Source organism: Lipotes vexillifer, unplaced genomic scaffold, assembly GCF_000442215.2.
Source record: "Lipotes vexillifer unplaced genomic scaffold, Lipotes_vexillifer_v1.1 scaffold545, whole genome shotgun sequence".
Lineage (NCBI taxonomy): Eukaryota > Metazoa > Chordata > Mammalia > Artiodactyla > Lipotidae > Lipotes > Lipotes vexillifer.
The window spans coordinates 702,962-725,400 of record NW_006779129.1 but is presented as its reverse complement, the minus strand read 5'-3'; the positions used below and the strand labels follow the sequence as shown (position 1 = coordinate 725,400).

At 58.2% G+C, this 22,439-nt stretch overlaps 1 protein-coding gene across 1 annotated transcript in view; it reads left to right on the top strand.

Annotated features, from left to right (window-relative positions):
- The first annotated feature begins 659 nt into the window (after nucleotides 1–659).
- Nucleotides 660–22,439, top strand: part of PCBP3 (poly(rC) binding protein 3) — a 27,215-nt gene continuing 5,435 nt past the window's right edge. The window contains exons 1-9 of the mRNA XM_007452484.1: nucleotides 660–809; nucleotides 3,018–3,041; nucleotides 4,181–4,213; nucleotides 4,574–4,690; nucleotides 5,530–5,661; nucleotides 6,433–6,561; nucleotides 9,668–9,742; nucleotides 12,666–12,707; nucleotides 22,129–22,207. Of these exons, the coding sequence (XP_007452546.1) occupies nucleotides 741–809; nucleotides 3,018–3,041; nucleotides 4,181–4,213; nucleotides 4,574–4,690; nucleotides 5,530–5,661; nucleotides 6,433–6,561; nucleotides 9,668–9,742; nucleotides 12,666–12,707; nucleotides 22,129–22,207 (700 nt within the window). The 5' untranslated portion in view covers nucleotides 660–740. The remainder of the gene's footprint in view (nucleotides 810–3,017; nucleotides 3,042–4,180; nucleotides 4,214–4,573; nucleotides 4,691–5,529; nucleotides 5,662–6,432; nucleotides 6,562–9,667; nucleotides 9,743–12,665; nucleotides 12,708–22,128; nucleotides 22,208–22,439) is intronic.

Genomic DNA, 22,439 nt, shown 5'->3' with positions numbered 1-22,439 from the left:
GCCCGGAGGGCAAAGGGCTGAACCGGTACACTGCAGAAATTATACAGTAAGTGGACCCATGATATGGGATGTAAAGCATCTTCTGAAAACTTTATAAAGGGGGACACTCAGCTGTTTGGCAGTTTAGCTAATAGAGACTGAATCCACTTTAGAATGAGGTTAACTAAGGAATCTCAACTCTAGACATAAAGGGAACACAGATCTGTAATCTCCTGGCTTTTTAAGGGTGAAGGGGAGGATTCTGGCACCAATGTGGTGGGAAATGGGCAGATCCAAGGTGACAGCAGAGCAGACACTCCCCAGACACACAGGGGTCCCCGGGCTTGCTGGTGACCCCTTTTCCCCTCCAGCGGCTGAGGGAGCTGGTCCCGTGTCCCTCATCACAGAGGCGACACTGAGGCCCAGGACCATGCGTTAGTCAGCAGTGAGGCCAGGTCACTCGCTGGCGGCTTTCCCTGAGGCCCATCCCCCCTGCCATGTACCCCAGGCCCCCACAGGTGCCACACCTTGAGTCCCGGGACCAGCCCTTCCTCGTGCTGACTGGGGTGCCCAGGAAGCCTCTGCCTTTCCCCGGCAGCGATGCTGAAGGTGGCAGCCCACCGACCCACCTGCCCGCCCAGGCCCGGTCGCCTGATGTGTGCCTTCCCTTGCCAGGTGACACCATCTGGGCCCCATCTGTCCTCCCTCACGGCACCCTCGGCACCTTGAGCCACCACCCCCAGCTACATTTTGGAAGAAAGATGGAGTCCAAGGTCTCAGAAGGTGGCCTGAACGTGACGCTGACCATCCGCCTGCTGATGCACGGAAAGGTACAGGGGCGGGAGAGGGGAGGGGAGGCACGCCCACCGCGGGGGTCTTCGTTTCATATGAGGCTTTTTAAATTCTAAGCTATCTCCGACTTACAAAGCAGCCGCAGCACCGTCCAAATGACGTTTCTCCCAGAACCTTTCGAGGCTGAGCTGCCCGCCTGCTGCCCCATCCCCTGTGCCCTAGTGTGTATTTTCTACACGTGAGGGCATTCTCCTTCAGGACACTAACACTGATGCAGACGTGCCGGCCAGGTGGCTACGGCCCCACTCGAGTGCACCGGTCATCCCAGGGCTGCCCTTCAGACAGGTGCTCCCCACGCTTCCCTTGCTTTTGCTTTGAAAGCAAAGTTCCCACCCAGTTCTTTTGTAGAAAGAATGTCCCTCACTTTGGCTTTTTCTGACGTTTCCTCACCGTTGGCAGGAGTGTCACAGAAGCTTTCCTATCAGGTAGTCCAGATTTCAGGGTGTCACTTGGTGGGGGGCACCTGCTCGGCATCTCCCCAACTGCTCTTCCACAGTCATCAGGGCGTCTTTGCTGGCAGGTACTTAGGTGCTGCGTGAACATCCTGTGTGCCACCCTTGCTTCATTCATGGCTTCCTGGATGCAGGGTTTGCTGTTTTGCTCGCATCACCCCCCATGCTGTCCCCGCACTGTCCCCACGCTGTCCCCGCGCTGTCCCCACACTGCCCCTGCGCTGTCCCCGTGCTGTCCCCACACTGTCCCCACGCTGTCCCCACGCTGTCCCCGCGCTGTCCCCGCGCTGTCCCCGCACTGTCATTATTAATTTTGATGCTCACGTTGTCCCTGACTTGGCGTGGTCGCCCCACCAAGCTGGCGTGTGTCCTTCTGGGGGGACCCACCGTTCTGACTGCACATCCTCTCTGCACACCGCTGTTGCTCATCCTTACTTTCCTGCTGGTCCTGGAATCAGCCGTTTCTGTAGAGAACCCAACTCTCTTGAGTGGAGGATGGTGGGATGGTGTTAGAGCCCAGAGGTGGGCACATGGGGTACTCACGGCTTTTGGGCTACTGTAGGCCCCAGACAGAGCTAGGGAATATGTATTTGTGTGTGCGCGCACGCGTGCGCTTGTGTGTGTGGGCGTGGGTGTGTGTAGAATCATACACACCTATGTCTGCGGACATTTGCATACTTATCTCTAAATTGGGCTCCCTGAGTTCACACCCCCTATTCCAGTCCAATAGCACAGGGTTCATCCTGGCTCCTCTGTCTGGTGTTTGTACCATGAGAAACCCAGGGGACGGTAGAGGCTGGCATAGTGCCTGGGGCACTGCTCTCCCTAGATTTCCGGAAGCTGGTGCTCACACCTAGAGCCTCCCTTTCCGTGATGGAGGAATGCTGACCGCCTTTCCCGCTCCCAGGGTGGGTGGCATTTGGTCAAGGTTGTCCGGAGCTGGGTGTGTACCGTGGGGGACAGTCTGAGGTCAGATGCATGGCCCCACCTCCAGCAGCTGCTGCCACAGCAAGTACCAAACCCTGCCCCTGGGAGGTGAGGCGCCCTGACTGCCAGAGGGGCCACCACCCCGTGCCCAGCTGCCCTTTGCTGCCACAGCCCCTGCTGCACATGCGCCCTCCTGGCCTCGCAAAACTGAGGCATTTCCCCGGGACACTGTGAGCGCTGAGGGCTTCACTGTAATAAGGAAGATGAGTTTGATTGTGGAAGCTGCTCTCTGCAGCTAGAAGCAGTCTGGCCACGCCTCCCTGAGGCGCCATGGCAGAGCCTTGTGGGTCTGTCCCAGGCAGGCAGGTGCTGCGACGGGCAATCCTGGCCGGGAGCGCATCTGAACCATTGCGGGCCCCAGGCTTTAGAACCATGGCGGTGTGCTCAAGAGTCTTTCAATGTTCTACCTTTTTTAAAAAAAGTCAAATAGCAATAGCAGCGCTAAATTTTTATACATCACAAAATCACTGGGGGAGATTTTATCTTTCATCCATTTCTTGCAGGGTTTCCTTGAGGCCTTAAGTGCACAGGTGATACCCGTTGACATGTTTATCTGGAAAGCTGGCCATTCTCTTTGTCTGTCTGTCGGTCAGAGGCAGGGCAGCCTGCCTGCCCGCTCCCTCCTGACCGTCCAGTCTCCCTCCCTCACTCATGACTCGGAAGCTGGACAGCCTCGCTGCGTCCTGTCGCAGGATTTATGCTCCTTCTGCTCTATGACATCATCTTTCTGTGATTCTTTTCCTACAGGAAGTTGGCAGCATCATCGGGAAGGTAATTATTATTTTTATTTTTATTTTTTTGGCTGCCTCGGGTCTTCGTAGCTACGCGCGGGCTTCCTCTAGTTGCGGTGAGCGGTGGCTTCTCATGTTGCAGGGCATGGGCTCTAGGCGTGCAGGCTTCAGTAGTTGCGGCACGTGGGCTCAGTAGTTGTGGCTCGCAGGCTCTAGAGCTCAGGCTCAGTAGCTGTGGCGCACGGGCTTAGTTGCTCCGTGGCATGTGGGATCTTCCCGGACCAGGCCTCGAACCATTGCCCCTGCATTGGCAGGCGGATTCTTAACCACTGCGCCACCAGGGGAGTCCCAGGAAGGTAATTATAGAGTGAACTCTGCCTCTACCGGGGTATCTCAGAGGCACAGTGAGGTTTGGAGTAGCCCTGTGCAGGGGGTGAGCCACGCACGGTGCGTGCCAGGCGAGCAGTGGGGATCCCGCTGGAATCCTGCCCCGTCGCCTTCAGGCTGCACCCCCATGAGGCTGGTCGCAGAGCTTCCCGTTCTCCAGCCCTGTGGGAGCTGGGGAGTCATCCCCCGAGGCAGCCCCACCGCCCACCTGCCCTGGTGGCCAGTCCTTCCTCCCGGGTTTGAGAGCTCAGGACCAATTCCCACGTGCATTCCTGGGAGCAGTCTCCCACCTCCGGCCTGAGTGGTGGTGAGTCCATTCTCAAAGGAACGTTCCCCTGGGGAAAGTGAGCGCTGGTTTGGAAGCTGGGTGCGCGTAGGAGAGAGGTGGGCCAGGACCCCACACCCCCATTCCTTGCGACCTTCTCTGGCTTCGCTGGTCCCTCGTGGTCCCTGAATGGTGGGGGAGCCCCCGGAGCTCAGAGTCAGGCTTCTTTTCACAAGTTCCTTGTGGGATCACCCGAGGGCCTGGTCCCCACTTTGCCAGCGGTGAGGCTGGGGACGGGTGCAAACCCACCCCGTGGAGCAGGTGCCCAGGCCAAGCGTGGATCCGCATCGGGTCCCTGGGGCCAGGTCTGCGCAGCCCACAGCCTGTGCCCTGGGCGAGGTGGCGGGCCGGCCGGGGAGTCACGCATGTCAGGCCCGGAGCCCACCTTCAAGGGCTGGGGCGCCCAGCCTCCCGTGCCTGTGGCGGAAGCCCGAGTGACCCCTCCCTTGTCTGAACCTCTGTTCCAGAAAGGAGAGACTGTGAAAAAGATGCGTGAAGAGGTGAGTTGGCGCCCTGAGCCGCGTGCTGCTTCTGGGAGGGCGGGAGGGAGGAGGCCAGGGCCTCCTAGCAGCTCTGCGCCCAGCCCCATGCGGCCGGGACCCGCCGGGAGCCCCGCGTGGCAGCGATGTGAACGACGGGTGGCCATGCGGAGCCCTGACGTGCACACCAGCAGTTCAGGTGCCCTCCCGGTCACGACTGGGTCACAGCCAGCACAGTAGGACAGGACCGGCCATCGGTGCTGAGGCTCGGGTGCCACCAGCCTGCAGGAGTCCGCAGTGGTCAGTAGGCCCTAGGATCCAGCCCACTGCCGGCCCCAAGGCTTTAATCCAGTTTCTGGGGTCTGCGTATCTCCCTCCCAGAGCGGGGCAAGGATCAACATCTCGGAAGGAAACTGCCCAGAAAGAATCGTGACCATCACAGGCCCGACAGACGCCATCTTCAAGGCCTTTGCCATGATCGCCTACAAGTTTGAGGAGGTAAGGGGCACCCCTGGGGAGCCCTGTCCCGGAAGAGGGGACCTCTCAGCCCCTCTGCCTCCTCTGCCTCCCCGGAGACTGCCCCCTCCGGTCCACCTGGTGACCGGCCAGGGTCCCTCCTCCCCCAAGGCCCCCCTCCCTCACTGAGCGGTCCCTTGGGGCCTGCCCCCAGACCACGAGCCCTCAGGGAAGGCCTGGCACCGGCAGTGAGGCGGCCACGTCCAGGCCTCAGCCCTGACCACGGCAGCTGACCCCCAGTGTGTTTAGCTTGGCTCAGATGTGGACGGGCAAAGGGAGACCCAGGCCCAGGAAATCTACGCGCATTTATGTGTCTGTGCGCTTTTGTGTACGTCTGTCAGTGAGCTCAACCTTAAGCTTTTTATGTGTTTCGGATATTTTTGAAATTGCTGCAAGTTATCTGGAGATGTGTTTGGTGTCTTTACTGGAAGGGTGATCAAGCTGGGGAGTAGGTCCTTCTGTCAAATGGATCTCCCTCTGTCCAAGCCCCTCTCTGCCCGCCAGGCCTTAGGGACAGAGGTCGGACCCTGAGTCCAGGCACCCTGGGGGTCTGCGCCCCACCCTGTGGCAGCAGCGCGACTGCCCAGACGTGCACGCCTGGGGGTCCCCTTGTGTTCTCCAGCCGCCCCTCCTCGTGCCCTGAGCCTGGCCCGGCCTCGCAGCCCCTGTGACCAGCCCAGCCCGGCCACCATGTCCTCCCGCTGTTCACCCTCAGCCGTTTGCCATCGTGCTTCTGCCTCCCCCTCGTCCTCGTCTCCCCCACCCCTGACAGGGAGCCTGCTAGGCTCTCGCAGCCGACGCACGTGCTTCCCCCTCCCCAGGACATCATCAACTGCATGAGCAACAGCCCGGCCACCAGCAAGCCCCCGGTGACGCTGAGGTTGGTGGTCCCCGCCAGCCAGTGCGGGTCCCTGATCGGCAAAGGCGGCTCCAAGATCAAGGAGATCAGGGAGGTAACGAGCCCTCCCCACCCGGGAGCCGAGCGCCGGGTGGTCAGGATGTCCCTGGGGCAGAGCAGTAGCCGGGTCCCTGCAGACCCTGCAGCACAGAGCTTGCGGCAGGGGAGGGACGAGCCACAAGGCAGAGCGACCGTGGGAGCCCCCGCTGTGGGCGTCACGCAGAGGAGCCCAGGCCTGACTCCCGGGACGCGGCCGTGGCACCCCTCCACCCAGTCCTGGGCTCCAGGGCACGGGCTCTGCCCCCCCGGGAGGCCCCTGCGCCCACTGCCAGGCCCCGTTTCCTGAGAGTCGCTGAGCCGTCCCAGCTGGGGTGGGGCTTGCCTGAGGGGTCCACCTTACCTTCACAAGTTCCTCTCCCGAGGAAAGCCCAAGGCCTTCCCTTCCCCAAAGGATGGCAGCCCCCAGGCTTGATTCCTTCCAGGAAAGACGGCCACACGCTTTAGGCCCCGTGACTGGGATCCATCTTTCTCTGTGACCTCAAACTCCACAGAGAGAGAGAATTCCACATATTTGAAAAAAACTCTGCCTCCTGAGATGCCGCTCCTGCACCCAGCGTTGCCTGCCCTGCTCCAGGTCTGCGGTGCCCTGGCAGCGGGCTCCAGACGGAGCGTGCGGAGGGCGTGGGGGGGTGACCTGGGGCAGAGTCGGGGGGGGCTGTCCCAAGGCGTGCTGTGCCCTCGACGCCCCCGGGGGCACCCAGGAAGTGCTGCTGCAGTGCACACTGCCCCGCTCGGTGGGGCCCCTTCCAACATCTGGTCTCTCCAGTCCACAGGTGCCCAGGTCCAGGTGGCCGGGGACATGCTGCCCAACTCCACGGAGCGGGCAGTGACCATCTCGGGGACCCCCGATGCCATCATCCAGTGTGTCAAGCAAATCTGTGTGGTCATGCTGGAGGTACAGTCTGTCCACAAGTCCAGGGCTCCTCGCCAGCCTGCCCCTCACTCCGTGCCGGCCGGGGCTTCTGAGCGTCGGAGGCCTCGGGGCCCTGAGGCTTCATGTGGTCAGGGCCGCGTGAGGGCGGGCCTCAGGGACGCCCTGAGTGAGAGCTGTGCTGGAGTGCGGGCTCCATGGGAGGGCAGCCGCTGGCTCCTGCCACCTCGGGTGGGTCGGTCGTCTTCACTGGGGACCTGGGGAGCAAACGGAGAACGTGGGGAGCGTAAGCCCCTCCCCCTATTTCTGGAGTTGGATAAAGAGTTAGCAGTCTGTGGTGTGAGGGGCGTTCAGCAGAGGGTCAGTCCTTAAAAGTGGTGCAGGTGTGCCCTGGGGCCAGGTCCGGGCTGGAGATGCAGATGGAGTGAAGAGGCCCATGCCATGGATAGGACCCCACTGCGTGGGCCCAGCCTGCGGGCATCAGAGACGCCGCCGAGGTACAATGGACAGGACTTAGGAAAAGCACACGAAAACGCCCCAACTGTGAAGACAAAAAGAAGTAAACAAAACGATTAACCAAAGGAGAAGCAAGGAAGGCACAGCTGAGCAGGAAAAACCTCTCTTGAAAATCTGAGGGAAAAAAACCCAAGAATTAAGTTTCAATCAATACCCAAACTGCTGAAAGATTAATTGAAGCTATCAATAATAGCTGCTGGTCTTTCTTAAGCTAAAATGAAGTCATCGTGCCTCAAACGAAAGGTTTCAATACCTGTGCTGGTGGCCCGGCCCCTGGGCCCTCCTCCGCCCATGCCCGAAGCCCTTGACGGAGGGTCTGCCTGAGGTGACAGCAGTCTCCCCCAGGAATTAGCCTCGGGGCGGGGCAGCGGTGGGTTCTCCCTCTTTTGTACTTGACTTGGTGTTAAAGCACCATGACCACCTCCTTAGAAAAAAATTTGTATCGCTTTTATTTTCCTGAAGTATGATGTTGGGAAATCAAAAATATTTTTCTAGATATTTTGTTCTGAAGCTTTCCCCACACGCTGGTCACAGTGAGGATCTGTGTTCTCTTCAGTCCCGGCACTGGGACCGCGAGGGGCCGTGAGGGTGGGTAGCAAGCATGGCCTGGCACCCCTAGTGTGGCAGATGCCCAAGCGGCCTGGTGGGCGGCGGCGCCCAGGCGAGGCGGGGTGACGTGAACCGCTCCAGGCGGGACGCCGCCTCTGATGTCCCCGACGAGGTCAGAACAGGACATGTGGGCTCCTCGGGACCCCTGCCACGTGGCCTTGCTTGTGCCACGTTTGTGGTCAGACGTGACCCCACAGGAGAGCTTGACCCCGTTGGCTGTGGGGCGCTGGTGCCCCCAGGGCTGTGAAACAGTGAACGCTGAAGCACACGGCAGGCGTGATCGGTCCTCGAGGGACGGGGACGAGGCCTCCTGCCGTTGGTGTCACGAAGTCCCCGGAGGCCGGAGCAGCCACTTATGGGGGAGGAAGCGTCACCGCAGCTAGGAGACCCTGGTCCAAAGTTAAATGAAGATTGACTGGAGTTTCGGCCTCTGGGGTGGGGGGCTCCGCCCAAGAAATCACTACCGAAGGAGGGAGAAGCTGCTCGAGGAGTGGCGGGTCGGTGAACGCGAGGGTCGGGGCTGCAGCCCTGGGTGGGGGACGTGTGCTCAGAAGGCCTCCCTCCACCAGAGGTCAGCTCGAAAGGAACTGGGCATCATGGCCATCAGGGCCAGCAGAGGGCGGGCGCTGCCCTCGGCGGGGTCGGAGTACACCATGGAGCAAGGTGACAGTCGAGGCTGAGAAGTCGGGAGCCCACCCCCCAGCTCAGGGATGGAGTGGGGGCAGCAGCTGGACCGAGTCCTCCTTTCGCAGCGGAAACGGTCACTCAGGGTAGTCACGCTTCCTGCCCGGTGACCCCTAATCGCCCTGAGACCACAGAGAACCCTGCTGCAGAGGCTCCTGGACACGACCTCAGACGAGCCGGAGACGGGAGGACGGGAGCCCAGCGTCACCCACACGCGGTCAGCACACGGGCCCTCGAAGCAGCCCCTTGTGCTCTCCACAAGGTCACGCAGCAGGCCAAGGTCACACAACGTGTCAAGGTCACGCAGAACATCCAAGGTCACACAGCAGGCCAAGGTCACATGGTGTGCTCCAGGTCACAGAGCAGGCCAAGGTCACACTGTGTTCAAGGTCACACAGCACACATCCAAGGTCACACAGGGTGTTCAAGGGCACGCCGCATGGACAAGTTCGCATGATGTGGCCTGGGCTGCAGAGTTGAAGCTGCCAACCCCTCTGCTGTCCCCACCTCCCTGTGTGTGTCTTGGGTTGGGTCACACTGAGGTCACACCACCTGGTGGCTGGGCCTGGGTGGGCAATGGCCTCAGGAAGTCCCAGCAAAGACAGGCTGCCCTGGTCCCTGAGCTCTGTCTCTGGCTGGTGGTGCTGCTGACTCAGGACTCCCGACAACAGCCCGGGCCCAGCCCTGTAGACTTTGCTCCCAGGGAAGACGGTCACCCAGGCAAGGGGACAGGGGAGGGCCTGATGGCTTCTGACCACGGGGTCTGGTTGACATCATCAGAATCTGGCTGACTTCTGGTGCTTGAGAATATCGTTCACCCCAAGATATGAATCCTACACTTTTGGACACAGAATAATGAAAGGAAATTGTAGCAAATTGCATCACAACTGTGGACTATTTCATTTGGACTCTAAGGTGCATTAAGTGATGGCTCTTTTTTTAAACAGTGAAGTTGGATGTTTCTAACTTTCCTGTGATGATGCCAACTGAATGTCAGCCCAGGCCACGCGAAGCCCCGGCACTGGCGCCGAGTCCCCGGGGGCTCTTTCCCGAGGACTGAAGGAGGGGGCACGCCCCTCTCAGAATGCAGCGCCTGTGCTGGCGCCTGGGGAGGGTCGCGTGTGCGGGCGGGGGCGCGTCCGCCCGCCTCACCCGTCACCCGCCGCCTCCTGCTGCGGCTGTGTGTAGGGCGGTGGTCCCTGGAGGACCTGGGGGCTGGGGAGGGCGGGGGCGCGGCGGGGGGGTCGGAAGGAGGCCTCACGACTGCCCGGCTGCGAAGCTGCTCTGACGCTCTCTCTCCCTCTCCTGTCCCTTTTCCTAGTCCCCACCGAAAGGTGCCACCATTCCCTACCGCCCAAAGCCCGCCTCCACCCCTGTCATTTTTGCAGGTGGTCAGGTAAGAGCCGACCCGCTCTCGGCCTCCACTGCCAACCTCAGCCTTTTACTGCAGCCCCCGCCGCTGCCCGTTAGTGCACTCAGGTTTTCTCCCTTCTCACGTGCACGTGTCCCCCGCGCACGCTGGACGCAGAGCTCTCCTGACACGCAGCCGGCCCTGGGGTGGACGTGGGCCACCATGAGAGAGACCCACCGGGCAGCGTCCACAGATAGAAAGGGCCGAGGCGGACGCCCTGTGGCGTCTGGGCCCAGGAGGACCCTGGTCCGGGCTCAGGCCTGCTCAGCCGGGCAGCACCGCCCGAGTCTAGCTTCCTGGTGTTTTTAGGAAGCTCGGAGGCAGGAAGGGCTGGGAGCATTACCAGGGCTTTTATGACTCCTGTTTGAGGCAACTACGACTGTGAGAACTGGCCCCATCTCCCCTGAAATACACGTTCCCAACTTCCCACACATGAGTTCCCCCTAGGAGCACGTGAGGGACGAGACAAGGATGAAGGGGAGGCCAGCTGGGCGTCCCGTTACAGGGACGACCCTCTCTCTCCACCCTGCCCCACGCTGGCCGCAGGCCCAGCAGGCCGGCCATGGCCACTTCACACACCTGCTGTTTTGGTGGGAGCCCCTGAGCTTTCTCTCCCGCCAGGGAGGGCCTGGAAACCAGGGGTCACGGAGATTTCTGTCTGAGGCCAGTGGTTGGCTTAGCGGGACCTGGAGGGGCCGACAGGGGGGCTGTGCCCTGTCTTCTGCCCTTGGGCACCAGGCTCAGAGGCATCCGCCAGGAGCTCGCTTTGTCCCTTCACAGCAGGGTCACGGCAGCCGCAGTCAAGGGACTTTGCAAAGGCCAGGCCAGTGTGCCAGGAGAAGCTCTGCGTCCAGGTGGCAGTGCTGTGTGCCTTGTTCAAGGGAGAGTTAAGACAGAGACTTCCCAGATGACCCAGGATGGGAGGGCCGTGAAGGAAAAGAGGCAAATACAAACTCTCCACGTTTTTCTCTGCTCTGTAAAAGAACCTTGTCCGGTTTCTCTCCCGCTGAGCCCTGCGAGGTGAGGGCAGGGTCTGAGCTCCTGCAGCAGCGTTTGTGGTGAATCCCTGGGGGGAGGGGGCAGCGGTCCCTGTGGTTCAGGGCAGCCGCAGATGGCCCACCGCGTTCAGAGCTCCTTTCCTGCCGTGCATCCGTGATCAGCGGCAGGTTAGTTACCTGCGCGGCCTCAGCCCCAACATGCAAGCAAGCCCGCGATGATTCCACATGGAGAAGCGCAGGCTTTATTCAGAGGGGAGGCATGTTAACATGAGCCAGAGCCTGGCAGCCTCCCGGGCCCAGCCCAGCCCCGCCCCGGCCAGCAAAGCAGGGCATCACCCACCCCCCAGTCAGGACAGTGAGGCCACTGCCACCGTGGGCTTCGCAGGGACTCAGCACCTTAACCCAGCGCCTGCGCCCTGGGGACAGGTAGTGTGGCCAGCGACTGACTAGTGTTGGTCGTCGGTGGGGGACAGAGTCACAGGAGGGTCACCGCGGCGCTGCAGGTAGCGGGCAGAGGGGTCACGGGGCAGAGGGCCCCGGGCCCTCCCCGCCCGCCTGCAGGACGCGCTGCACACCCAGGCTTCAGAGCCTCCCGCCTTGCCCTGTCCCTGTGAAGATGCCCGCACGTCCCCGCTGCCGAGAGGCACTTCCTGCCATCCCAGCAGTTTCGGTCCGTAAAGATTTCATCCAGACGGAACCTGTGACCTGTCGTCTGTCTGTACCTCTGCCCTGAAATGATGGTAGGCAGCCCGAGCACTTTCAGTAAAACTAGAAACCGTAACACCTGAGTGATGAAAAGATAAGTCAGAAACTGAAAGTGTCTGGGATAAAGAGCTGCCAGTCGGGGAGCACATGGGCGGCACTGTCCCAGGGCCTGTCACACTCGGGGACACGTTGGCACAGTGCCTGGCAGCATCCCACGGCCCCGAGCACGCGCAGCCTTCCCGATGCATGCTGTTTCTGGTCAGGTTCCTTTCCTTCCCCACGAGGTGCCCGGGCCTCCCCCAGACGGGGGCTCTGCGCCTGCCCCACCTGCAGGCCTAGCGTGGCTGGTGCCGCACGTTCCACGTCACCGAGTCCCAGTGGCAAGTCTTTGTCTTTACTCTCCCTCGACTCTGTGTGGTTTGTTTGTTTTTTGGCTGTGAGTTTCTGGAAGCATCTTGGCTGAGGGACTGTTGAGGCAGGCGGGGCGGGCGGTGGGAGAGGCTTCAGGGCCCACACATGTGCTGCGGCTACTCCGAGTCACTGTCTTGAAGGCAAGTGACACGGTAAAGGGAAAACAAGCCCCCTCTGGGAGCTGTGCCACCAAGAGCATGCTGCCCCCAAGTCACAACGGCTGTCCGGTCCTCTGAGGCTGGAAGACGATCAGCCAACCTGTGGCTGATTTGGGTGCATTTCTTACTTAATCTGGCGTTCGCAAAATTGGTTTTGAGTCAACTTTTAAAGTTTTCTGTTTTGTTGTTTGGGTTTCTTGGAGTAAATATGTCCTGAAAGTGTTTACTCTGATAGCCGATTAAATTCTCAAAGGGTTAATAATCAGTGACTCATAGCAAGAGTCAAGCGGCTGTTCTAAGATACTGTCAGCTGAGGGGCAAGGGAGTGAGAGTCGGAAGCCGGCTGCCTGGCCCTTCCCCTCCCCCCCGCCTCGCCCCATCGTGTGTCTGGTTGTAGCTCCAACCACCGAGGGACCCTGGGGGAGGCTCAATGCCAGGACCCTGCCCCCAATCTCTGCACCCCGGGCCCTGGGAGGGTCGCCTCTCCTATGTGAAGGGGGAAGGCCTTAACCAGAGGGCCCGGGGCCTGCTTGCAGGAAAGCCCTCCCCGAGGAGGGCCCTCGTCCCGCAGGGGAGGCCGCGGTGGGGGACCCATGGCTGCCGCTTCTCGAGCTGACGGTGTCTCTCTCTCTCTAGGCCTACACGATCCAGGGACAGTACGCCATCCCCCACCCAGATGTGAGTTTTTACTCTGTCCCTTCACCTCTCTTCTCGTCCCCACTTCCCCCCTACCTGCATGCTGCTGCCAATCGCTCCTAATATATTAACACTGTTCTCAGTGCTCCTGGCCTGTGTCATATCCATATGGGCCTGATAACCTTTCATCTCTTAGCACTAATGCTGCTCCTGTGGAGGACTTGGCCTGGCGTCCAATTGTTTTGATTATGGCTGCAGTCCCGGCTATTCCTGCGCACATGGGGCCTCGGGCCGGGGCCACCGGGCTGCTCTGTCCCCGGCGCCTGCCCTGGTCGGCGGGGGACGGCTTGGGCCCCGTGGGCACCTGAGCAGGCAGGTAATGTGCCATCAGCAGGTCTGCCGGGATACCTTGGATGGGCGTTTGAACAACTGGTGAGGCTACATGCTCCCTTTCAGGCCCCGGTCGGAGCAGGGTCCATGCATGCACGAGATCCAGGCCGTTGGGAGCCCGTGCGGCAGGCAGGGCTCTGTTCTAGCGTTAGACTGGGTTCCAGTCTGAGCGCAGTGCTGCTGCTGGAGGACTGGATGCCCCGAGCACACTGCAGGGGAGCCGCAGGCCACAGGGCTGTAGATAGGCTGGGCCGCGAGGTCTGCGCTGCTGGCCTGGGCAGTGGGGTGCGGGGAAGAGAGGGAAGAGGTGGGTGGGTTTGTGTGCCACGGCCACAGGCACGGCAAGCTGAGGTCCGACCCAAGAAGTGTCCTCTGTCCTGGGAAGGCGGGTCCACGTGCGCTGCTCTCGGAGAGCCAGTGGGGGGCGGGCTCTGTCCAGGCAGAGGGACCGCAGGTGACAGCAATGCCCGCCCATCTTGTGCAGACGCTCGCATTTTTGAACTGGCAGGTGAAGAGCCGGCCACCTTAAGACGTAAAGTCAGGGCAGGGAGAGTTATAAGAATTCACTGACACTGAGTACATGTGTGTATTGGAAGTACAGAGATTCAGTTCACTATCGTTGCAGGACATATTTATTGAATAGAAAAGAAAAACCAACAGCTTTTCCTTTTTAAAAAAATCCTCGTTACGCAACACACGTGAATCAAAAGTCAGAGAAAGCTGATGGAGACGGGGCTGGGGGCCGTCCTGAGCCACATGGGGGATGCCTGCCCTCCCCATCCCAGACGACAGTTGGCTGTGACCCAGGGGACGGCAGGTGCTGGAACCCAGGGAGGGAGCCCGTCACCCATGTGGAGTGAGCAAAGCATAGCACTGGTGGGGTCGGGACGGGCACCGTGGCATGTGGGTTCCGTGGACCCCAATAGAGCGCCCGCATGGGGTGACAGAGATCAGAGGAGAAGCCAATTTACAGGGTGGCCCAGCCTTCACTCCCCATGGCTGGTGGTCTTGTGCCTTTGGAAAAGCATCTGTGCAAAAGCAGACTCAGAACTCAGCACACTTGGTGGTCTGGGCCATTAGGGGCAGTTTACCCCAGAGCAGGTCTGAGGGGAGGTTCAGACCCACAGCCCATGGCAGACCTGTGCTTCCCTGCTGCCCGAGGCCTCCGCGCTCCAGGCCTGAATTCCTGGTCTGGGTTCCCTAGGCCAGGGCACACGTACCTAGCGAGGCCGGGGGACTTGGCTGGTTTTCAAATCAATTGGTTGTTTGCTCTTTCCGTGTGATTGTCTCAGTATCTCTGAAAAATGGGTAGTTTTGAATTCTTTTCGGATTTTAAACTAATTTATAGCTAGCTATTACATGGTTGCCTCATTGAGTTTGATAGAGATTTGAAACACTTGGTTTTTTATCGTGAAAGGGCTTTTGTGCAGGACCCTGCATTCCCCAGACCGCACGTGTGAAGGAGCAGCTGTTAGGACAGAAGAGCAGGACTTTGATAAATGCTTCTCTTGCAGGAATGGAAAGTTGAAGGCTTGGACCATCACTAAGAATCGTTCAAAACAAAATAAAGTGGTGACGAGTGACCATGGCCAGGAAGGCAGTTTTATCTGAGCTTAATATTCAGTAGGAATTTTTTTAAAGCTTCATTTCTCAGAATGCAAATATAATAATTACAGGAAGTATTAATTTATTTTATAAGGTAACTGAATACACCATTTGAGTACATCAACCCCAGTGGCTGACACACACCCCACTGTCATCACAGCAGCTAATCCTTCCTAAATCAGGCACAGACTTTGAGAAAATGCATTTCTTAGAGCTGAGCATTTCTTCATCTAGAGCTAAAATGTGCGCAGTTTTTCCTGCTTTCTGGTTTAACCTACGTAGGAATCAGGGCCCCACCCTCACCAGTCTCCCTCCAGGTTCTCACCTACCTCGGCCCTTGTTTTACCGGAATCCTTCTGGAAGCTCATAGCTCTCGGGCATTCGGAGAAGCCAAGGACTGCTGGATGACTGGGCCTGTCGCAGCTGCAGGACTTGGTCACGGCTGGTGGCCAGAATGCTCCAGGACGGCCACCCACGTGTCCTGCCCGAGGGGTTGGGTGTGGTTTCAGACACGAGGAAGGACCATGGTGGCCACAACTCAGGACGCAGGAGCAGATGCGAAGCCTGGACAGACGCAGCATGGCCACCACCGCTCTCTCCCACCTCTGCTCTTTCTGTCCCTGTACTGATTACACCAGGAAGAAATTGGTTTCTTCTGGGAGAAATCAGTCAATGTCAGGCACGCCCTCACGTGTGAATCTTATTTCTACTCTTCAAAGTTTCCAAGTCACTCCCTTACTTAGCATCCCCTCATTAAAGGAGTGCTGGAAGCGAGCAGAATCGAGACCAGAAGCCATCTGGGCCGGTGGCCTCCCTTGGAGCCTGGGCTGGTGAGGACATGGGCTTTCGAGGGGCCCTCGCCAGAGCTGGGGGCCAGGAGCAGCGGAGCTGTCGGTCCCCGCAACGCTGGGTCCCAGCAGAGGGTGTTGAGTATCTGGGGGTAGACGGGCGCCGTGTTAGCCGGGAAGCTCGTCACTTAGAGAGTTAGCAGTGGGGAAACTGGGAACGAGTGAGTCATAGTAAGTAGAAGAAACCAGTGGGAGCGCACAGCTAGATCCCGTGCGGACGGTGGTCCCTGGGGCTCTGCTCACAGTGGACACAGCCGGGGATGGAGTGCCTTCCCCGCCCACCTCCTTGGTGTCCCCCTCCGGGAGCCCGCAGGGAGGTGCCATTGAGGCTGCTCCTAGCATCTTCTAGTGAGAGCCCTGCACGGCCACCCCGCTGACGCCCGCATCTCTGGCTCTTTGTTCTTCCAAGATCGGAGGATCTTCAATCCTCTCCTTTCGCAGCTCGGAGTGGCGGGGAGGCAGCCCGGCCCCACCTGCCGCAGAGCAGGAAACAGGGACAGGTTAACTCTTGCCCCCGCCCCTCTCCCCGGGGTTGCACACCCTCTCCTCCAAGCTGAGCTCTTCAGTGGCATGGCCCTCAGCCCGCCCCTCCCAGAATCAGAATCTGCATTTTTCACAAGACCCTGGGTAACTTGTTTGCACGGAAAGTCTGAGAAACACCGATAAGGAGGACTGAGAAGGAAGAACACAGATCCAGTTGAAGTCCCAGGGTTGGTGGATAGGATGGAGGGAGGGAAGCTTCTGAGAGATGAGCACAGAGAACTTCTCAGAATCGATAAAGAAAAAAATGCTCACATTCAGGAATCCCAACAAATCCCCAACCAGATCAACCAAAAATCCATTTTAGACGTGTCCAAGTGACACCAAAGACCAAAAGTGAATCTTCCAAGAGGAGAGAGAGAAGGAATATTATAAAGGAGCAATTGTGGTGGCAAAATAAAACAACTGTCAACCTAAAATTCAACCTCCATAGGATCTCCCAAGTTACAGATGTTTTCAGACAAACAGCTGTGACCTTCTAAGGGACGCTGGTCAGTAGAAGGAGAATGATCCCAGAAGGAAGGCTATAAATGCAAGAAAGAATGGTGAGCAAAAAAAAATTACCATTTCTGGGGGCTTCCCTGGTGGCGCAGTGGTTGGGAGTCCGCCTGCCGATGCAGGGGACGTGGGTTCGTGCCCCGGTCCGGGAGGATCCCGCATGCCGCGGAGCGGCTGGGCCCGTGGGCCGTGGCCGCTGGGCCTGCGCGTCCGGAGCCTGTGCTCCGCAACGAGAGAGGCCACAGCGGTGAGAGGCCCGCGTATCGCCAAAAAAAAAAACAAAAACAAAAAAACAACAAAAAAAAAATTACCATTTCTTTCCTTAACATAAGCACAAATCATAAAGAAAACATTGATATTTTTGACTACATTAAAATTTAAACATTTGGGTCAATGAAAACAAACTTTGTAAAATCAAAATCAATGCTATCTAATTGCTGGGATTAACATAGCAGAACTGAATGGGCACCGACAGCATACGTAAGATTAGGATGTGGCTGAGGGGATTAAAACATCCTGTAGGTCATTGTATCATTCAGGAGGAAGGCAAAGATATTGAATTAAGACTAAACGTATGTGTTAAAATTTCAAAGTGGTGACTATCAGAAACACGTTCACTTTCATAGCTTCCATAAAGGTACGGAGGGGAAAGCGGGTGACACGAAAAGATTAATCAGTACAAAAGAAAGGGAATGAAAAAAGGAAAGAAACCTTTGAAGATCAGGACAATTAAAATAAGATGACAGAAATTAGCCTACATCTGTGGGTATTTGTGATCAAAGCAGGAGAAACTTCCCAGTTGAAAAACAAAGGCTGTCAGAGGGTTTTTTAAGAAAAGCTAAACAAACAGACAAGCAAACAAAAACAAAAAAATATATCAGTTTTTTTTTTCAAGAGACACACCTAAAGAATAAGGACCTAGAAAAATTAAAAGAACAGAAAAACTATTCTAGGAAAATACTAACCCAACGAAACAATACACCATTATTATTATTAGTGGGGAAAAAAAACTTTACAGGAAATTACTTAGTCATTACTTATTGATAAATCCTTCACTAGACGATAAAACATTTAAGTTTGCACCTAAAACATAGCTTCAAACATATATAAAGGAAAAAATTAACAAACCATTAAGAGCATTTAACAGATGTTGCAGTGGAACCTTAACAGACCTCTTTCAAGGAAGGCCAAGTAGACAAGTACAAAGAGATTCTGACAGTACAACGTGAGCCCGAGTTAACCGACGTGCACCGAACACTCCCCCAGCACAGCTACTGAATTCATGAAAACGTTTACAAAGCTTGATCACACACTAGACCGTAAAAAAGACTCACCATCTTTCAAAAATTGGAATCAGATTGATGACTCTCTCCCCATAGAGCAATTAAATTGAAATCAATAATTAAAAGGTGAATTTAAAAAAAAAAATCTTGTCGTTATTGAAAGTTAAAGAAGACCAGAAGACCACAGTGAATGGAGAGACCCACGATCCTCCTGGAAACGACACCAAAGATCTTCCCAGGTTGAGGTACGTTTGCAGTACAATCGCACACAAAATCCCCGCAGGCTGTTTGGAATTTTACTTGAAGGAGCAAAAGCCAAGAATCCTCAAGCTAGTCATGCAGACGATATCCGATAGGATAGTCTACAACGTAAACAAGAAAGCCCACTCCTTATGTACCAAGAACTTCCACACGAGAGAGAAGAATTTAGCACTTTTAGAAGAAAACAATATCTTTCAGTTCACAGATCAGGGAAGGATTTCCTAAAACAGAAGCACAAACCATAAAGAAAATAGTGATGAGTTCAACTACATTAAAATTTTTAAATTCTGTTTCTCTCAAGGCTCCATAAGGAGAGTGGGGAAAAGATCTTTCCAGCCCATATAACTGGAATAGGATTAGTAACTGAAATACATAAGTTTACGTGAATCAGCGAAAAACAACCCAATAGAAAAATGGGCAAAAGACACAAGCATTTCACAGAAGAGGAAACAGGACTCGCAGACTAAAACACGAGGTGGCCCGTCCCTAGATGCGAGTGCTGGTGTGTGGCACGTCTGTCTGGTGATGACTCGTGGAGCCGTGTGCTTATGCATCCTTCTGACTTGTTGAGTATTTGTCTATGTTTTATGTTCTGACACAGAGTTAAGTGGAAAAGGCAGTTATGGAGAAATGTCTGACGTAACGCCTGCCCGCTGGCTCCGCCCTCCACCCTCCCCTCCTGTCTTCCCTCCCAGTGGTTTGTAGGCACTGGCCAGATTAGAAAGTCTGATTCTCTTGTTTTGTTTTGTTTTATGGCAGAAATATCTCGAAAAGTGGGAAGTCCCCTTAGCACTTAGTGCTGCGCCCTCCTTTACAAATGTAGAAATGGAGGCAAAGTTAAGGCCAGAGCCAAGACAGAGAGAGGCCAGCTGACACCCATCTGCCCACGCACTTGAGGGACGGGTGCTCCTCCAGGCACCACCGTCCGGTCAGTCCTTCCCAAGATGTCACTTTATATTCGCGGGTGCCTGAGGGGGGATCTATTTGCTGGTGTGGCCACTGTTTCATACAAAGCAGCAAATCCATTGCAGTGGGACAGGTCGGGGCCTGAATCACTGAACTTCTGAGTGCCAGACTTTCCAGGTGCAAACAGAGCCCACCTCGCGGGTTATCTGGCTGTGCCTGTAACACGCGTGGCCAGCGGGCTCATCCATTTGACTGAGAGCAGGTGATGGAGAGACCAGAGGAGCACCCGCGGGTGCAGGGGCTGTGCGTGGCCAGGTGGGGACGCCCCGCTGGTTTGCGATGTTCATTCACCCCCCAACTCACATGGGCGGCACTTCAGCCTGCCCATCCCTCAAGTGGCACCGGGCCTCGCAGATGGGGGCACGAGGCCCATGGAGACCAGATGTGCCCATCTCCACAAAGCTGGTCAGTGATCAGACTCCGACCAGTTCTCCCGCCCCCAGAGCCCCGCTCTCCCCTGCCATCTTGAGCCACGCACAGCAGTGCACTCTTGGAGACTCGGGGACAGATAGGAGAGGGCCCTGCCCTCATGGGGACCACGCCAGCCCGGTCGTCGGACACATAAGCATGTGACGGGGGTCACATCGCAGACCAGGAGCAGAGAGCAGCCTGGCCAAGGCCCCTTAAGCCCTTCAGGTGCCACAGGGCCGCCCCTCGGGCTCCCCGCTGGCCCCCGGCCCCCGGGTGAAGTGCTGGAGCCCCTAGGATGCCAGTCCCGCGCCAGGCGGCTCTTGCACCAGTGCGGTGTCTGCACGAAACCCCAGTGACGGTCAGTCCCAGCCCTGGGCTGGGCTCTGGACAGCCAACTGGATGTTTGTTGTCTCCAGAGACGGGGTTTCCTCCTCCATCCTAGGAACTTGTGTTACCTCCTTGTGAGGAGACCTTAGACCTGGTTCCAGCGCTCCGTGTAGGTGGGCTTGGGGCACAGACACCACCCGGTGTCCCCGTGATTCGGGGTGACGGTGTGCTCAGGGGAGGCGGGGTTGCAGGACCCAGTCGGTGCCCCCCACACACACCCTCATGCCCCAACGCCCATGGGTCCTTGCCACCTTTCTTACGGGCCCCTGGAAAGAGGAGCCGTTGCTAGGGTGCCCGAGCTGTGCAGTGGGGTCTCCCACCCTTCAGCGCCTTCCCTGCGGGGTCATCTCGCCCGTGGCATGGCAGGTACGGGTCCCCTCACACCTCTTGTCCCCAACACTTGGGTTGGTATCCCCATAGCGGCGTTTCCCGGGTGTGCTCTTCTCAGGGGGCTTCTGTGCATGTCTGCTCAGGCCACGCTTAGCCCAGTGGTGTCAGTCACAGGGCAGACCTGCCGGGCAGCAGGTGTGCTGTCAGCCCCCAGCCCCACCTCACTGGGGACTCTCAGAGCTGAATCTGACCCCAGGTCACCACGTCCCCTCCCCAGAGCTGCCAGGCACGACAGCTGAATCTGGGATGAGGCTGGTTCTCTCCGAGCAGGCCCACCCCCAGAGTGGGGAGAGGCCTGGGGTGGCGGAGGGCTGCTTTTACGGTGGGCTTACCGTTTCCGGGGAGGGAGGGAGGGAAGAGATAGCCCTGCACTGGCAGATGCTACAGGAACGGCCAGGAGACACCAAGGTTTGGCTGCAGCGACAACCCACCCACATCCCTGCGGCTGCACAGCGGAGGTTCTACCGGAAAGGTGTGCCCGGAGGCCACAGGTTGGGCACGGCTCGGCCCCTGGACCCCAACCTGTGGATGCAGGAGGAGGCCGGACTGGCCGGCCAGTGTTCCACCAGCCCTGTCCCCATGGCCGCACCTGCCGGACACATGACGGGGTGGCGGGCTCTCGGGAGGAGCCCCCGTGGGGCAGCCGTGATCCCCCACGTACTGGGAAGGGGTGTTCGGCATTTGTTAGGAGAGCGCACCTGGCCCCTGGGAGGCCAGCAGCATACCCACTCCTCTGTCGCCCGAGGGCTTGCCCGTGAAGGCCAGGGACGTGGAGATCCCAGCGCTCGTACCTGCCCCCACCCCCGACACGTTCTGCAGAATGGGACCCACGTGGTGACTGGTCAGACCCTCGTCTCACCTGGGGGCGCCCTCCACGCTCCCTGGGTGCCCACATCTGCCAGCCGCAGGGGCTCTGTGGAGGCCCCATGCCGGCCTCTGGGCTCTGGAAGCATTTGGGCTGGGCTTCCTTTGTGAAGGTTGGGAGTTGAGTGCACGTCCTGGAATGTCCTGGCCCTCTCTCCGCTCGGCTGGAGATGTGGGCCAGGCCAGTGGGTGAGCCAGGGCTGAGGACGTGCCCGGAAGTCTCCAAGGCCAGGGGTCGCAGCATTCGGACAGCCCCTACTAGGGGGCCAAGGCTCACCACGTTTACCTTTATCTTCTGTTATTTGTAGTGTTTATTTAAGAAATGAAGCTCAGATAAACTAACTAAAGAAACTGCATTTCAAAGCCCCCACCAATGTCTAGTGGCTGGGGGATGGGGGCCAGGGGGCAGGTGACAAGGGATGGGGCACGGGGGGGTGGGGGGAAGGGGCATCGGCATGGGACCCCCCCATAGGAGCCCTGCACCCTCTTGGCGGCCCTCGCAGCTCCCTCGGTGGAGCCTTCCAGGACTGCTTCCTGTAATCCTGGAGGCCGCAGGGGGCAGGCGGTGGGCCCCGCAGGTGGCCCCTCCAAGTCGCCCCATGGGTAGAGTGAGGGCCTGCGGGGGAGGATGCCGGCCGTGGAGTGGGCCAGGCCCGGGGCCGGGGCCAAGTTTGCAGAAGAAAGCCAACCCACCGATGTGAGTGGGTCCCGCGAGTGACAGCGTGACATTGAGGCACTTGGGGCCCAGCGGGTCCTGCTCTGTGGCTCTAGACCCTCCCCATGGAGCCCGGGGGCCCGCCTGGCCGGGGGCCGAGGTGGGGAAGGACTCAGTGTGCCTGCCAACCGACCACGGCCCTTTGGTTATCCCAGGCCAAGTCCTTGCGTGCTGCTGCGTCTGCCATGTGTCGCATGGCCCCCTTTCTATCTATCTGTGCAGACTTGCGTTACGCGTTTTTAATTTGGTGTGACTTGTACTCGATGACAATAACCTTCTTAGCTCTCGTGTCCCTCCTACCCCAGCAGTTGACCAAGCTCCACCAGCTGGCCATGCAGCAAACCCCCTTTCCTCCCCTCGGACAGACCAACCCCGCTTTCCCCGGTACGTACCCAGCCGCCCTTTCTGACCTCCTCTCTTCTCACCTGGGGCCTTTCTCTTTCCGAGCGGTCTGTGCTCAGGGCAGTGAACGGAACAAGTACAGCTCTGGAGTGAGGGCCAGGGACGCGGCGCTGTGCACGCTGCCGCGGGTGGGCGGGGGTATCTCTGTGCATCTCCGTGACGGGTCAGTCACCCTACAGCTGGCCTTCCTGAAGGAGACACCCCCCCCCCCCCC